Source organism: Podarcis raffonei, chromosome 5 (assembly GCF_027172205.1).
Source record: "Podarcis raffonei isolate rPodRaf1 chromosome 5, rPodRaf1.pri, whole genome shotgun sequence".
In the NCBI taxonomy this organism is placed as follows: Eukaryota; Metazoa; Chordata; class Lepidosauria; order Squamata; family Lacertidae; genus Podarcis; species Podarcis raffonei.
In genome coordinates this window covers 4,860,614-4,877,756 of record NC_070606.1, presented here as the reverse complement: position 1 = coordinate 4,877,756, position 17,143 = coordinate 4,860,614, and the positions used below count along the sequence as shown (strand labels likewise).

At 45.7% G+C, this 17,143-nt stretch overlaps 1 protein-coding gene across 5 annotated transcripts in view; it reads right to left on the bottom strand.

Annotated features, from left to right (window-relative positions):
- SCUBE1 (signal peptide, CUB domain and EGF like domain containing 1) overlaps positions 1-17,143 on the bottom strand; it is a 182,795-nt gene that overhangs the window by 10,048 nt on the left and 155,604 nt on the right. For 4 of the 5 annotated variants that reach the window (XM_053387654.1, XM_053387656.1, XM_053387657.1 and 1 more), the window contains 8 exons: positions 10,820-10,936; positions 8,120-8,242; positions 6,758-6,877; positions 6,352-6,444; positions 4,082-4,201; positions 2,487-2,645; positions 598-804; positions 28-189 (listed from right to left, as the gene is read on the bottom strand). In XM_053387654.1, coding sequence (XP_053243629.1) covers positions 28-189; positions 598-804; positions 2,487-2,645; positions 4,082-4,201; positions 6,352-6,444; positions 6,758-6,877; positions 8,120-8,242; positions 10,820-10,936 — 1,101 coding nt within the window. The remainder of the gene's footprint in view (positions 1-27; positions 190-597; positions 805-2,486; positions 2,646-4,081; positions 4,202-6,351; positions 6,445-6,757; positions 6,878-8,119; positions 8,243-10,819; positions 10,937-17,143) is intronic. The other variant, XM_053387655.1, reaches the window with a different exon arrangement.

The window sequence follows — 17,143 nt, the reverse complement described above, 5'->3', positions numbered from 1 at the left end:
CAACATGTAGAATCAAAGTAAACTTGCCTCCACATTCTGACACATTCCGTGCACCTGCTACTCCCTGTCCATCATTGCTTGGGCAAGGTTCACAGGAAAGTTGACCTTCTGTGTCTTGATATGTTCCTGGTGAGCAAGCAATGCACTGATTATGTTCTCCACTATAATAGGTGCCTGTGCTGCAGGTAACTGGAAAAATAAAAATGGAATCTATATTAAGTACCTTTATTCTAGTATTATGATTATGATTTGTCTTCACAGCACTACTAGGGAGGCCAACAAGACACTGCAATCTCTAGGCCAAACTCTTAGATGTTGTACAGTCACAAAGCATCACTACTAACATTACAAGTAAGCTCTGAACCTTCTTTCTTAAATTGCAATATGGCAGGTGAAGCATTTCAATACTGAGTTTGCAATGTGCTCCTTCCCGGTAACACGCCTCTCCAGCCCTCTATACTGTTCTGCCTGCTAGTCCAGAGTTTGGACTCCTATACCAGGCTTTTTTTCCTCCTAGCTTCCAGCCTCCATACCTTCGAAGGTTGTAACAGAGTACGTTTCTGCGCTTGGGCTTGTAGCATTTTACTTGGGTCTTACCGCATTTCCCATCCTGCTGCACTTGTCCTGTACTGCAGGCATCATGTCCTTCAGCAACGACTTTAGCTGCTCTCTGAGCCACTTCATACTCTGTCCCCGAAAACTGAATGTAAAATTGCTGTTTGTTAATAGATTTCCTCAAGGTTTTGATTGCCGACTGCAGCTTCTGCTCCATCCTTTTCCTCAAACAGTCGACATTGCAGGTGTCTAAGTGGAGAAACGGTAAGGAAACCAAATCCAGATTTAGAACAGACACCCTAGTATGACTTGGGAGAAATAAACAGACACAATAATTAAAGTATGTTAGATGTCTCTGCAGCAGCAATGGTTAGATTATCCTGATAAGGAAATATAGAAACATCATAAGGGGAACCACTCCCAGAAATGTTTGACAAGGCTGAGTTTTGTCCATCCTGTTATATTATGTGACAAGTTCTGTGGGACGTTCCATGTGTGAATCAGGCTCAACTGTCAAATGATGAGACAAAATGATTTCTTATACCTTTTCCTGCAATGACGTCACAGGCCCTGCTAAATATGCCAACCTGAAATAAGAGGGGTGTGTGTGACAAGAGATGGGGCCTTTTCAACTCTGACGCCTGGTTTGTGGAACTTCATTCTTAGAGAGGCTAGCCTAGCATTGTCTTTTAGCTTCCCTTTGGTGCTGTTTAATTTAAAAGATGCCTAGGATTTAAAGCTGGTGCTTTGCCCATTTATACTTATTTATTTGGACTATTAATCACCCTGGACAATTTGTTGCTGTGTTATTGCATTCATTTTTCTAATATCTTATGCTGAATGCTGTTCTGAGAGGTAAGATTTAAGAGTGGCTAATAGTTTAAATAAAGAAAGAATCTGTCACTGCAGCATCAGTAAGTTACAACCACAGCAGCAATCATAAAGGAACACAAGCGTGGCATTTTTATTTAGAGCAGGGGTTGGCAAACTTTTTCAGCAGAGGGCCGGTCTACTGTCCCTCAGACCTTGTGGGGGGGGCTGGACTATATTTGGGGGGGGGGAATGATGCAAGAGCCCCACGAGCACCGGTGGCTGCTTACCTGTGTCTTGCGAGCAGCAGGGTCTGGTGGCAGGACAATGAGCAGCGTGTGAAAGGGCTCTGGAGAGGGGCTGCTTAAAATGGCGGCTGCTCAAGTGCTGCTGCTGCTGCTGGCACCAACAAAGCCCAGCCCCCTTCCTCCTCTAGGCAGGGCGGGGAGAAGCCAGGAGGAGGGAGGGAGGCGGTGGTGCCGCAGTGAGGGAGAGGGAGGGAGAGGGAAAGAACGTGTGTGCTGGCCATCCACTCAGTGATTTCCGGACTGTCCACAGGTCAGATCCAGAAGGCAATTGGGCCTGATCCAGCCCGTGGACCTTAGTTTGCCTACCCATGATTTAGACTATGTAAATCTTGCCACAGAAAAGCACCATCTAGTGTGACCAAGGAGCAAGGATGAAACTATTATACATTTAGGAGGCTTTATTCCCCGTGGGGGGGGGGTTCACCAGGGGGCAAGGACCAGGTTTAGTCCTGCTCTCTCACCCATGTCCAACAGCAGACCCCTTTATTCCATATAAGTCAAAGGTTGCCATCCAAGATTAAGGGAAAATGAAAAGGGGAATAACGTTGCAGCTTGGGGCAAATCTCCACCCTAGAACAAGGATAGTTCATCCTTTACTAGTAAGGGATCCCGCAGAGGGTGCAAAATGTTTGTTAAAAAAAGCATGTCACACAGTATATTATAAATAATAGTCATAATCATAATAAAAACATTGCATATTTAGAGTGAATCTGCCACAGAAGTGATTCTTTTTTGTTGTTGCTAATGCACGAAGCAGGCAGGCAATTTTTTAAAAGTCCAACATATGCTAAATGCAGATGGTCTTTCACAAACCTGAGACTTCTTCTGACTTCATCTCCATTTCAAACTCAGCTGTGATATGGGACACTTCCTTGGATGGCGATTTCCGGCCTCGGCGTTTCTTCTTAGAGGAATCGCACTTGAGGTTCACAAAGGTTACCTGGCAGTTGTCTGTACAAGGGAATTGGCCTCCTTTGAACAACAGAAGCAACATGGAAAAGAAATCAAGGGGCAAAGTAGCATGGCTGCAGTTGCATCAGTAACACCTGCACAGCAGAACCTTGATTATCAAAACCTCAGGTATCTGAAACGTCCACTTATTCAGTGAATGCCCCAAAAGAAGCTTTATGCCTACTAATAAATAGAACTCAGCCTGTAAATACACCTTGCTCCTCCCTCTACAGAGCCACTGTTCCTGAGCTCCTCTGCTTCCAGCGGCCCAGTGTCGAAAGAGGTGCTGGATTTAGGAGCGGTGTTGGTTTCACTTGTTACATCCCACCAGGTGAAGCTGCCATTGCAGTCTGCCCCAGCAATATTGGTCCTGGACGATGTATCAATACATTGCCCCAGCGGTGTAGCTAGCTACTTGGGGGCCTGGTGCGGTGTGCGCGTCCTGCAGCCGGGGCGGGGTGAGCCGCCTATGGGGGTGTGGCACGCTGTGTGGAGTCTCTCCGCCGCCTCCCCCTCAGCTGTAGGGCGGCTGAGGGAGAGGCAGTGGGCAGCCGCAAGCCCCACGCTGCCGTTTCATGCAGCACCCAGCCTGCAGGTGCCCAAGCCACCACATCACTCTCAGGAGAGACATGTGGCTCGGGCACGCTACAGGCCCCGCGGTAAGTGCCAGCCCCCGCAGTGTGGCGCCCAGCGCCAGACGCGGTTCGTTACATTTGTTGGCTGAACTAAAAAGTTTCGTGAGCCCAATGTTTTATTTTTAAAAACTCACATTTTTGTCATTTTGTCACCCCCCCCTCAGTGATGACACCTGGGGCGTCCCAAACTCCCCGCACCCCCTTTCTCCACCACTGCATTGCTCAGGCCTAATTACAGCCCCCTCCCCCAGCAATGACATTTGTTTAGAAAGGCCCTCCAGCAAAACAAGCACTTGACGTAGTAAAGGTAAAGGTAAAGGTACCCCTGCCTGTACGGGCCAGTCTTGACAGACTCTAGGGTTGCGCGCTCATCTCACTCTAGAGGCCGGGGGCCAGCACTGTCCGGAGACACTTCCGGGTCATGTGGCCAGCGTGACGAAGCTGCTCTGGCAAGCCAGAGCCGCACACGGAAACGCCGTTTACCTTCCCGCTGGTAAGCGGTCCCTATTTATCTACTTGCACTTAGGGGTGCTTTCGAACTGCTAGGTGGGCAGGAGCTGGGACCGAACAACAGGAGCTCACCCCGCTGCGGGGATTCGAACCGCCGACCATGCGATCGGCAAGTCCTAGGCGCTGAGGTTTTACCCACAGCGCCACCCGCGTCCCATCTTGACATAGTAAATCATGGTAAATCACCAATCACATCCAAAAGGTGAAAAGCTGAGCTGCAAATGTAGCTCAAAAGTTACTGCCCATCCTCTTATTTATTTGCCGAATAGAGAAAAACCAGCATGGAATTTTCTGCTCACGGACCCCACATACCTATAACAGCCTGCTGATTTCCAACATCTTTAATTTTTTCTTTGCTGCGAGGTCTTAAGTGACATTTTGCATCCTTGATTTTAAAACGAGCTTTCTGCTTGATGGGTGGTACTAATATGTCTAGAGAAATAAAATTAAAAGTTTTCAGTTGCACTGTATTTTTAAGATAACCTGAAGACAGGCCTGGATATTTAGTTTTTTGCAGATTAAACGAGATATAAGCTGTCTTGAAGGCTGATCGCCGAAGAATTGATGCTTTTGAATTATGGTGCTGGAGGAGACTCTTGAGAGTCCCATGGACTGCAAGAAGATCAAACGTATCCATTCTTAAGGAAATCAGCCCTGAGTGCTCACTGGAAGGACAGATCCTGAAGCTGAGGCTCCAAGACTTTGGCCACCTTATGAGAAGAGAAGACTCCCTGGAAAAGACCCTGATGTTGGATAGAGGGCACAAGAAGAAGGGGACGACAGAGGATGAGATGGTGGGACAGTGTTCTCGAAGCTACCAACATGAATCTGACCAAACTGCGGGAGGCAGTGGAAGACAGGAGTGCCTGGCGTGCTCTGGTCCATGGGGTCACGAAGAGTCGGACACGACTAAACGACTAAACAACAACAAGCTGTCTTGAATTACTTCACAGGTTTCCTACCACAGAAAATGGAGTTAGAGAGACTACTTTTCTGCATGAAGAATAATTCCTACCAGGAGTACAATTAGATGCAGGGGATGTGAAAATGGAAGAGGGTTCTAAAAGAAGCCCAGCAGCTGAAAAATGCTCCACCTCTTCAGAAATATCAGAATAAATCACAATATGGAAGACAGGAAAGACACCCGGGGAGGAGGGATTATTGGCTGTTGTTCTTCTTATTTTTACTATGTATTTTGTGGTTTTTTTATATTGTAAATTGATGTTGTGAACTGCCTGAGATCTGCGAATGAAGGATGGTAGACACCTAAATAAATAATAATACAATAAGAATAACCTTGACTGTGCGTCCTGGAAGACCAGTTTCCTGCCTTGCAGGCCTTTTATGTCCTTTAAAAATGTGGGGGGGGGGGGGTTGGGGGGGGTTATTGGGTTGCTGTTTTTATTTTGACTATGTATTTTGTGGTTTTATATTTTGATTTTATTCTGGGAACTGCCCTGAGACCTCCTGGTATAGGGCGGTATATTAATTCAATAAATAATAACAATAATTTTCCCACCTGGCTTGGGTGGGCCGTGACTCCAGCTACAAAATATCAGGCTGCTGAACAGACTCCTGGGCTGGGGCGTTGCTAAGTGGAGTTTGTTGCTGTTATTAATGTTATGTGGGAATTGTCCTATTTGCTTGTGTACCTTTTGATGTTCTATTTATAGCTTATGACTACCGTTGCAATTATGTGAATCTCTCCATGTTGTAAGCCTGCCTTGAGCATCATTTCAACTAATAAAACGGTGATGGTGAAGATGGTGATAAAGAGCCCTTTTCCTCTGTCTCAGATCACATGGGGAAATGCAGCCAAAGTTGATAGCAAGGGTGAGGAGGGCTGGAGTCAAAGGTTGTGCTGGGAGCCAGAAGAGGAATCCTGGAGGCTAAGCAACTTTTCAAGCCAGTGGTTCCCATCCTTTCTGTATAATTACAGTGGTACCTCAGGTTAACCATATATAAGATAAGATAAAACTTTATTCGCATTAACCAATGGCCACAGCAACAGTAAAACATTACAGTATACGCAGAAAAGGAAATTTGATATAAGAGCACAATTTAAAGTCCTGAATCAGCCGTCAGTTAGTGGCCCTCATTCTGACTGCCCCTGCTATGAACCTGGCCACCTTTGCTGCTATCTGCTCATTTTGATCTGATAGAAGAAAGGACACTGTGGCAGTGGTTGAGTGCCCTGGGATGGTTAGTACGAGTGGGGTGATGATGAGATACAAGAAAGCAGCTACAGTGGTACCTCGGGTTAAGAACTTAATTCGGTCCGGAGGTCTGTTCTTAACCTGAAACTGTTCTTAACCTGAAGCACCACTTTAGCTAATGAGGCCTCCCGCTGCTGCCGCACCGCTGCTGCATGATTTCTGTTCTCATCCTGAAGCAAAGTTCTTAACCTGAGGTAATATTTCTGGGTTAGCGAAGTCTGTAACCTGAAGCGTATGTAACCTGAAGCGTCTGTAACCCAAGGTGCCACTGTACACATAATGGAAGAAGATATAAATAAGATCCTATCAGGACAATGGGGGTTTGGGAGTTACATCTCTCACCAGATTCTATGGCGTAATACTCACCTGCACAGCTAGGAAGAGTGCTATTGCGTTTCTGAAGCGACTTGCCGTGCTGCCCTGGCACTCCACAGCTTACTGAATAACTATTCTCTGTGTCTGAGCAAAAGAAAAGAAGAACACACCATGAAATATACTGAGATGGTGGAAGGCCTTTCTTTCATTTACTCATCTGAGTTAAGACCAACCTTTGTCCATTGCTCAGAACTTTTATTTATTGATTGATGGGCATTACCATCCAAACAGCACCTTGATCAATTATGTGGGTGGGACTTATCTGTTTTTCCCCATGCAAATAAATACTAATCTAAAAAGACCTTCCTTCAGCATATTTTTATTTTTTTACCTTCTTTGGACTTCAATAAAGCCAGGAATGGAATTTAAGAAAAACAATATGCTCTTCAATACCAACCTGGGAGAAAAAGTGTATTGGACGGACATGATAAGAAACAGCTTTCCATCCCTCCCAATTTGCTGCAGACCAACTGGGCCTTTGGAGCTGGCTTGGCATTCGGAAGGCATTTCACCATCTCTGAGGAAGAAGAAACAGGAAATCACTGGTTCAGATAACGTCTGCAGGATCTTCCAGTTAAGCTCATTCATTTTTCAGACTGGGGTGGGAAGCAGAGGAAGGGATAAGCAGAGGGGGCATGTAAGCCTGAGGCCTTCGCTTGAGGACAGGGATGATCTCCTCCTTTATAAAGCCACCTCATAAATACAAAAATTTATGTTGAAGCCAATCAACCCTGGATACAAGATGGTATAACACATTTCCATTTCAAATCTTAACACATGTGTGCATTAAAAAGTGATATGCATTTCTGAGAACCAACCAGAAGATGTCACCTGTATCCTCAGGCAATGGAATTAAATAGACACAAACTGATACAGGGCATTAAAGCTACTTGAAATTGTGATTGTTTTCATTATCCTTTTCAACTCTGCAATTGGTTTCAAGTTTGACACAAACTCTTAAATGGCTACTAAACCAAGTCTTAGCCAACAAAGTATTAAGGACCCTAAAACATCTTTATGTGGCTTTTGTGGGCTAATATAAACATCTTTTGCATCTGCTCCATGAGTTTTCTAGCAATACTTCTAAAATCAGAGTAGGACTCTCAGGCTCTTTTGACAAATACAATTCCAATAAAAGAAGGAGTTAAACAAAAATGCATTCTGACTCCCATGCGCTTCAACCTTTTCCTCACAGCTATAATTCTAAGGCTGAATCTCTACAACTGGACCTCCTAAGACTTCTGTTCTTTTATATACAGACAATATGGTTCTTGTTTTACACAGGTCTAAAAAGACAACTGTCTAGGCTTGGAGAATATTGTACAGATGAACTAAATGACCATATTTTTCCACGTATAAAACGACCCCTATTTTTTTGAAACCAAAGTTAAGAAAACAAAACCCTAAAATAGAAGTGAAAATCTGGACAATCGGGGGGGGGGGGAGAGAGCAGAAAGTTGTTGAGCTCTTCACTCAATCCTCCACAGCCTGTCTTCACACGCAGGGAAAGTCCCTAACTCACTGAAGGTTAATTAACTATTTAAACAAGTAGCAGACTCCTCGGAAATATCTTTCTCAAATTGTGTTATCTAAAATTACAGAATTGCAAGGACTGGGTTTCCTAATCAGGGTAACATTACATCTGTTGCCCTTGGAGTTTTCTGACATGCAATTTTATATATTTAATATATCAATAAGCTGCTCATCAGTGAAAGAAGTGAAAAAAGAGGAAGTCGCCCTGTTCCAAAATGTTACCTACCAATACAATCCTTTTTATTCCAGTGTAGCTTCTTCCCCGATGGACATATACATTCGTAACTTCCCATTGTATTAAGGCATCCATAGTCACAGCTCCCATTGCTGATACTGCATTCATCAATATCTGAAAGTACATTTAAAGGAATTAGTGTTGTACTGTAAGTAAATACTATTAGGTGTGACTATTCCTTCCTGTTGTGGGTCCATCAGAACCGCTTTAATTTAGACTATTATTTTCCTGATTCCATGTTCATCCTTTTTGTGGACTCCAGAGTTGGTGCCATAGTAATTGTGGGCCATGCCTATTTTTCTGTCTCCCTCCAATCCTTGCAAAAATCAAGACCTGACACCTGGACACTTCTCTGCTGAATGACCCACGTTTTCCCTCACAAATGGCAAGGACGCTTGTAGAACTGAATGAGGGTTCTATGGCTTTTCTGCTGACAGAATCAGAGACTGGTAAGGCCTTAAGGGGGGCCGTGACATTGCGTAGAAAGAAAATGAAGCCTACTCAAGAAATGGACCTTGAAGGAAAGGTCAAAACTCTGCTTGCAACAGCTTACACCTCAAGGAATCATAGTACCATACAACTGTACAGTTGGAAGGAACCCCAGGGTCATCTAGTCCAACCCCCTGCAATGTAGGAATCTCAGCTAAGGCACCCAGGACAGATGGCCACCCAACCTCTGCTTAAAAACCTCCAGGGAAGGAGAGCCCACCACCTCCTGAGGGGATCCGTCCTACTGTCAAACAGCTCTTACTGTCAGAAAGGTATTCTAAACCCTGGCTGCTAGTAGAAGACAGCTTTCATTAAAGGTTTAAACTGTAGTTTAATATTGTCCAAAGAGCTGTCAGGGCAGGTGTTGGAAGCTGGGCAACAATAACTCACAAGGTGTCAGCGAAGTTAACTCTCTGTTCAAAGAAACAAAACAGCTCAGGCCTAGTGCAACTCTTCCCAGTAGGTCTTGCCCCAATCAGGTTCCTTCCCAAGCAACCTGAGGACTCAGCTATGTTAGTAAAGAAAAAGTGTTTTACAGTGGTACCTCGGTTTACGTTACCTTTGGGTAACGTAACTTTCGGCTTGCGAACACGGTGTATACCTCTGGGTTTCGTTGTGCACAGATGCGCAGAAGCGCTCGCGCCACACACGTGCACAGAAGCAGCGCCTCTTGTTGCAGACTTTTCAGGTTGCGCATGGACCCCCAGAACAAATTAAGTTCGTATCCGGAGGTTCCACTGCATATGTGTTATTACACTGTGACACCAGATGGTGCTGTGGAGTTCCATCTTTCGCCAACATGATTTCCCACTATGAGGTTTACAACGCGTTTTCCTGAAACGCTTTTTTGATGTGTCTAGATCCAGCCTGAGTCTCTGACACCTTGTCTATCTCTGCTCTGCCCGCTTCATACCTCAGACCAGGAAAGAAGGGAGATGGTCACAGCAGGACAAGGAGATTCCCTGGATTCTTCAGCAGCCTGCTTCCTCTCTGCCTACTGGCCCCACTCCTCTCCGGCCTCTGATTCTGCACTACTCTCTGCCACAGACTCTTCCTGCCCACTAAACCCTGTTGCCTCTTCTGCTTCTGACACCTCTTCCTCCCAGTCTGCTCCCTCTGACCACTCATCACTGTCCCACCACCAGTCCCTGGGTTCTGAGCCTTCTTCCCCTGGGGGTTCCCCAGCTGTTGCCTCCCGCCACTCCTCTGCCTCCAGCCAGCCCATGACAGCTGCATGCAGAGCTCAGTTGTGTGTGATTTGAATTTGCCCTTTGCCTCTAAGGCCGACTCCCCCCTGGCCTACTTAAAGCAGTGCTAAGGGAAAGAGGACAGCAGCCCAGCCTGCTGTTGGCCTACTCTTTAAGTCAACAACAGACTAGGAACTACGCCCCTATAATTAAGGGTGATCAAGACAAGAATTACACCAGGCCCACAGATATGAATCTCTAGTTCCAGAACTTATATTCTGCTTTGCATCAACGCTGGAGGCCCTGTTGGGCACCAGAGATGATGGGTTTTCTTCCTAGTTTGGCCTGCTCTCCCTAGATCAGGCAGATTACCTTGCTGAGACACTGAAGGTGGAAGAAATGAGAAGCATTGTTAAGCGGATAAAGAAGGGGCAGGTGCCAGGTCCAGATGGTTTCCCGGTCACAAAATCCCAGAATTGTCGAGTTGGGAGGGGTCATCTAGTCCAACTCCCTGCAATTCAGGAATCTCAACTAAAGCATCCATAGCAGATGGCCACCCAACTTGTAGGAGGAAGCTCCTGCAGCCAATCAGAAGCCGTGGAAGCCCCATCGGACGTTCGGGTTCCAAAAGAACCAGAACAATCACTTGCGGGTTTGCAGCGTTCAGGAGCCAAAACGTATGAGTTCCAGGGCGTTCGGAATCCAAGGTAGGACTGTACTGCACTGCAGGGAGTTGCACTAGATCAGGCACAGCCAAACTTGGCCCTCCAGATGTTTGGGGACTACAACTCCCATCATCCCTAGCTAACAGGACCAGCAGTCAGGGATGATGGGAATGGTAGTCCCCAAACAGCTGGAGGGCCAGGTTTGGCCATGCCTGGGCTAGATGACCCTCAGGTTCCCTTCCAACCCTACAACTTTATGATTCTGTAATCCCTCTTAACTCTGCAATTCTAAAGCCTTATGGAGAGATGTCACTAAGCAAAGAATGAAAAATGAATCAAACTCTCCAAACCTCCGCAGTGTGTCATTCCATATAACGTGTAGCCTTTATGACACAGGCATTCAAAACTCCCAGGGTAGTTGATGCAGGTATGGTCGCAGGTCCTTTCGAAGGAGCATTCATCTATATCTTGATTTGGAACAGAAGGGGGAGATGATGTGAGAAACTGTGCATTTGACATCTAAGTTCAAAATAATCAACGTACCTCAATAACCTATCCATAAGGATCAATACAAGTCGAGGACAAGACATGCAACACAGTTTTTTGCTGCCTACAGGAAAAGCTTGCACATGCCTCCCACATGCCAACCAATAGTGCATGTTTTGCCTTTGCATTCCCAGGTATGGTTTCCAGGTGAGAAAAAGCTCACATGAAACAGTCCTTAGTTAATTACAAAGCTGAAACAATGTCTTCCTGCTGCAATCCCCATTTTGCCCACAGGGTGTCACCACTGAATTTCAGTGCATCAGGAGTGAAATGTCTTTCAGGCAGCAGTTTGCATTTGTGGGTTTCAGAAGGAGAACTGAATTTCTCTCTGCTTTGCAATAGTCCTCACTAAGGCAATCCCATGGCCCAAATGCATTCAGGGCGCTGATATTATAAATTGTGCTGGTCAATGTGTTTCGCCCACATTCTGAATTTCTGGTTTACTCAATTTTATATGCTTTTGTGTGCATATGATTTTGTGTATTTTATTGGTTTTAGATTTCGTTTGAATGATATGTGGTTTTTCAAATTGTACAATGCTTAGAGATTTATGCTAATACCTAAATAAATAAGTCACAAACACTTTTGAGAATTAATATGCCCTTTATAAGCTAGAATCTTCTGACAGACATTCCACACCTACAAAAATATCAATAGCATCATTGCTATATTTATTACATGAGCAGAATAATAACATTAACTGCATGTCACACACTCTAAAATGAAAATTTTAATTAGTGTATATAGCTTTAAAGAAAATTGGTCTTTTCAGGGTTCTAAGCATTATTATTGATTAGTCATTATTATTTATTCCACTTATTAGTCACTCTTCTTCTTTTTTACAAAAAAGTCTCAATGTGACTTACAAAAAAAGGAGCTGTAAGAATTTACATAAATTACTGTGTAATCATGCTACATAATGATGACTCTGATGCACAGAAGTCTCAGGAATCTTAAAAATTAGAGTTATAGCTTCCATTGATACTGATGTATATAATGTCTGCACAGGAGATTTTAGAGTTGACATTGTGCAAAGTGTCACACAGGCATTGGTGCACAAGGTTTAACCATCACTGAGAACATCTTTTGCGAGCACAAAGCACCTGTTGGATTCTGGTCACAAAGAGTCGGACGCTACTAAACAAACAAACAAAGTGCACAAATACTGCGTCAAAAGCATCTTGCAGAATACCCTCGCGACAGAACAGGAGCCTGGAGGGCCCCAGGTACGGCTATGCAGAAAATGCAGAACACCAGGTAATCTCCCCTCTACAGAATCACCAGTCCGTTGTGAAATTCAGCACTGGCCGTAGAAAAGAGAAAACTATTTCAGCCACTTGTTCTGCAGAAAAGGAAGCTTCTTGTGTGGGAATGGCAGGACACTGGACTCTCTCTTGCAGCCCTCTTCAGATACACGCTCTCAGTCAACTGCTGATTTCAAGCAGCTCTTTGATTTAGTCGGGAATTTGATTGTCAGTTTATAAGGCTGCTCGGCTCCCCTCTCTCCTCGTTTACCCTGCTTAAGTTCTGCAAACAACAGGGCTCAAGTTATCATCCTCCTGGTATGCAAGGACTGCTGGTGTATTTGACTTCACCAAAGTTACTAGAATGGATGTTCAGCAGTTGCTGAACATTTATTTGTGCAATCTGCTAATCCTGGGCAAAAAGAATTTGAACAAACATGTTGTATGGCATAAGAGGTGGACAGTCTATGGTGGTAAATGACAATGGTGGCTTTAAGACAACATTTGTGGCCTATGCCCAGGATCTTTGACTAAGTGATCCTGTTAGATCTTACTGGAGCCTTTGCCTCCAGTTTGGCAAGCAGCAACCATGACTGGAGACCCTAAAGGTAAAGGTACCCCTGACTCTGGGGTTGCACGCTCATCTCACTCTATAGGCCGAGGGAGCCGGCATTTGTCTGCAGACAGCTTCCAGGTCATGTGGCCAGCATGACTAAGCCGCTTCTGGCAAACCAGAGCAGTGCACGGAAACGCCGTTTACCTTCCTACCAGAGTGGTACCTATTTATCTACTTGCACTTTGACGTGCTTTCGAACTGCTAGGTTGGCAGGCGCAGGGACTGAGCAATATGAGCTCACCCCATCGCGGGGATTCGAACCGCCGACCTTCTGATCGGCAAGTCCATGAGGCTCAGTGGTTTAGACCACAGCACCACCTGCGTCCCTGCTGGAGACCCTAACTGTTACTAAATGGTATTATCCAGTCTATGACAAAAGCACATCTAGGAGAGGTATTACTTCTGACGGGCTGTGTGCAGGTTCTGAAAGGAGTCAGTTCAGAGCTTAGAATGAGCCTATTGGGGTTGTGGTAAAAGGGCTGCCCATCACATCCCATGCTAGCTTTCAGAAAGCACTCTGGAGCATCTGTGGCTACAAGCAAATGCTCTAAGCGTTGTGTTTCCCAGCATGCCCCTCCTCTGCCCTGAGAGGATGATGATGATGATAATAGTAATAATAATAATTTCTTATTTATACCCCGCCCATCTGGCTGGGCCTCACCTGCCACTCCGGGCGGCTTCCAACAAAACAGCACAATACAATAGTCCTTCAGATATTAAAAGCTTCCCTAAACAATGCTGCCTTCACATGTCCCCTTAAAGTCTGGTAGTCATTTTTTCCTTTGACATCTGATGGGAGGGCGTTCCACAGGGCGGGTGCCACTACTGAGAAGGCTCTCTGACTGGTTCCCTGTAACTTCCCTTCTCGCAGTGAGGGAACCACCAGAAGGCCCTCGGCGCTGGACCTCAGTGTCCGGGTAGAATGATGGGGGTGGAGACGCTCCTTCAGGTATACTGGGCTGAGGCCATTTAGGGCTTTAAAGGTCAACACCAACACTTTGAATTGTGCTCGGAAACGTACTGGGAGCCAATGTAGGTCTTTCAAGACCGGTGTTATGTGGTCTCAGTGGCAGCTCCCAGTCACCAGTCGCATTCTGGATTAGTTGTCGTTGCCGGGTCACCTTCAAAGGTAGCCCCACATAGAGCGCATTGCAGTAGTCCAAGCAAGAGCTAACTAGAGCATGCACCACTCTGGTGAGACAGTCCACAGGCAGATAGGGTCTCAGCCTGCGTACCAGATGGAGCTGGTAAACAGCTGCACAGTTACCCCATTCAGGACCAGGGAGTCCTCCACACTTGCCCACCTCCTGTCCCCCAAAAACAGTACTTCTGTCTTATCAGGATTCAACCTCACTCTGTTAGCCATCATCCATCCTCCAACCGCCTCCAGACACTCACACAGGACCTTCACTGCCTTTACTGGTTCTGATTTAAAAGAGAGGTAGAGAGGTATCATCCGCATACTGATGAACACCCAGCCCAAACCCCCTGATGATCTCTCCCAGCGGCTGCATGTAAATGTTGAAAAGCATGGGGGAGAGGACAGAACCCTGAGGCATCCCACAAGTGAGAGCCCAGGGGTCTGAACACTCATCCCCCAACACCACTTTCTGAACACGGCGGCCCAGGAGGAAGGAGCAGAACCACTGTATAACAGTGCCCCCAGCTCCCAGCCCCTCTAGACGGTCCAGAAGGATGTTATGGTCGATGGTGTCAAAGGCTGCTGAGAGACCCAGCAGAACTAGGAAACAGCTCTCACCTTTGTTCCTAGCCCGCCGGAGATCATCGACCAGCGCGACCAAGGCAGTTTCAGTCCCATGGTGAGGCCTGAATCCCGACTGGAAGGGATCCAAATGGTCCGCTTCTTCCAGGCGTGCCTGGAGTTGTTCAGCAACCACCCGCTCAATCACCTTGCCCAAGAATGGCAGATTTGAGACTGGGCGATGCCTCCCCTCTTCCAGTCTCTAATGGTGATGACACAGGTGACAAGCCTCCCAGCCTGTACCTATCGGGTTGGATCATGTCCTCAATTCCTACGACACTTAAGACTACTGAAAACTACTGATGGGTTATGACCCTACCAAATTCTGAGATGCAGTTCTGAACCTTGTCAAAGAGGAGGATATTATGTCAGATGGGTGGTTGGCAGAGGTTCTGTACACAACAGAAAGGAAAGTATATTGCAAGGACAAAGGCAGTTCTTGCACATTTCTCTATGTGGCTGGGCTGTAGCCATGAACTAGAGGGTAGAATTCATTTTTCATGCCCATCCAAGTACATGACCTTGAACCTCTTTTACTGAAGCTTTCAAAATTTCCAATTGCAGCAACACTAATTATGCTGGTGGTTTTGGTGATGTGGACACTTTCCTGCTTGTGGACTGAGAGCTCAGGCCACAAAGCAGCCATGAGACAGTAATGATTTTTGGCCAGTCCCAAAACTTGTCTGGAGTCCCACCACTGTCTCAAAAGTGAAAGGCCCTCTGTTCCTGCTCTTAGCCTCTTCGTTTAGCACCTTGCACACCATTTGTGATTCACAGCTTACTCTGTTAAGCAAATACCACTGTGTGGATTGAGACAAACACAGTGTGAGCAAATGTAAATCTAGACTTTTGGGTTGCCTTATCAGTTATCACAAACTGTTGTGGCTGCAGATACATCAATAAGTCCCCAGCAGGGCCAAAGTAGACATTTCTGTGCCAGTGCTATACCCTCCACCCCCTCCTTTTTGGCAAACTGCTAATCTCAAACACCTTTGGAAATCAGTAACATGGAAACAACTATGGCTACTTGTGGTGAACCAACACACATCCCTCTGTCCTTGGCTGGTCTGCCTACTTCCTAGGTGGGCTCTCTTTAGCCTGTGATGCCCCCACACCCCCGGACAACTACAGCTGCCGCTGTACCTTAATTAAACCCACAAAACAACAAAAAGTTGGAAACGTCTCCTTATTCCCAGACTTGATGCCATCTTTTCACATCCCTCCTCCTTTTCTTCATTTAACACAGCATAAAAAAAAAGTTCGACTGAGTTCAATGGAGATTAAAGGTTAAGGGACCCCTGACCATTAGGTCCAGTCGCAAATGACTCTGGGGTTGCGGCGCTCATCTCGCTTACTGGCCAAGGGAGCCGGCGTACAGCTTCCGGGTCATGTGGCCAGCATGACTAAGCCGCTTCTGGCGAACCAGAGCAGCACACGGAAACGCCGTTCACCTTCCTGCCGGAGTGGTACCTATTTATCTACTTGCACTTTGACGTGCTTTCGAACTGCTAGGTTGGCAGGAGCAGGGACCGAGCAACGGGAGCTCACCCTGTTGCAGGGATTCGAACAGCCAACCTTCTGATTGGCAAGTCCTAGGCTCTGTGGTTTAACCCACAGCGCCACCTGTGTCCCGCTCAATGGAGATTACCGTCAAGCAAATAGACTTAAGGCTTGCCCAGCAATTGTTAAATTTCTATACTGCCCTTCACCCGAGGATCACAGGGAGGTTTATGATATAAAAACACAAAAGTACATAATACAAAAATACTCACTTTACATAGAATTGAGGCAGGTCAGTGCCTGAAGTCACCTGTTATGCACTATTTTGGCTCAGTGCCAGATTTACACAGCCAGAAGCTAACTACAGTGGTACCTCGGGTTACATACGCTTCAGGTTACATACACTTCAGGTTACAGACTCCGCCAACCCAGAAATAGTACCTTTGGTTCAGGATGAGAACAGAAATCGCGCCGTGGCAGTGGGAGGCCCCATTAGCTAAAGTGGTACCTCAGGTTAAGAACAGTTTCAGGTTAAGAACGGCCCTCCAGAACGAATTAAGTTCTTAATCCGAGGTAACACTGTAGCTGCTTTCTTGTATCGCTAATCCCTGCTGGATCAATTGCTGCAATAACACCCTCTACCCATTTGCAGTGCATTGCAGTACAACAGAAAATGCACTAGCAGTTTCCTCAGTGTATAAGCCGCCATAGTAGCACAAGGAGTTAGGCACTCACTCCCATAACCAGTGGAAGTTCTAGGCCTAATAGACAAAATAAAAACCAAATTGCTGGGTCTGGTGGATTATAAAAAAGAGAAATAACACATGTACCTTTTTATTGGCAGGCAAGTTAATTTCTAATAATTGTACTTCCTTTGTTTAAAAAAACTTTTTAAAATAAAAGTTTCTTACATAATCAAGCTTTTTTTAAATAAAAAAACATAAAATATATTATTTTCTCACAATAAATGAAATTCTAATGGGCAGCTGTAAAGAGATGAGGCATT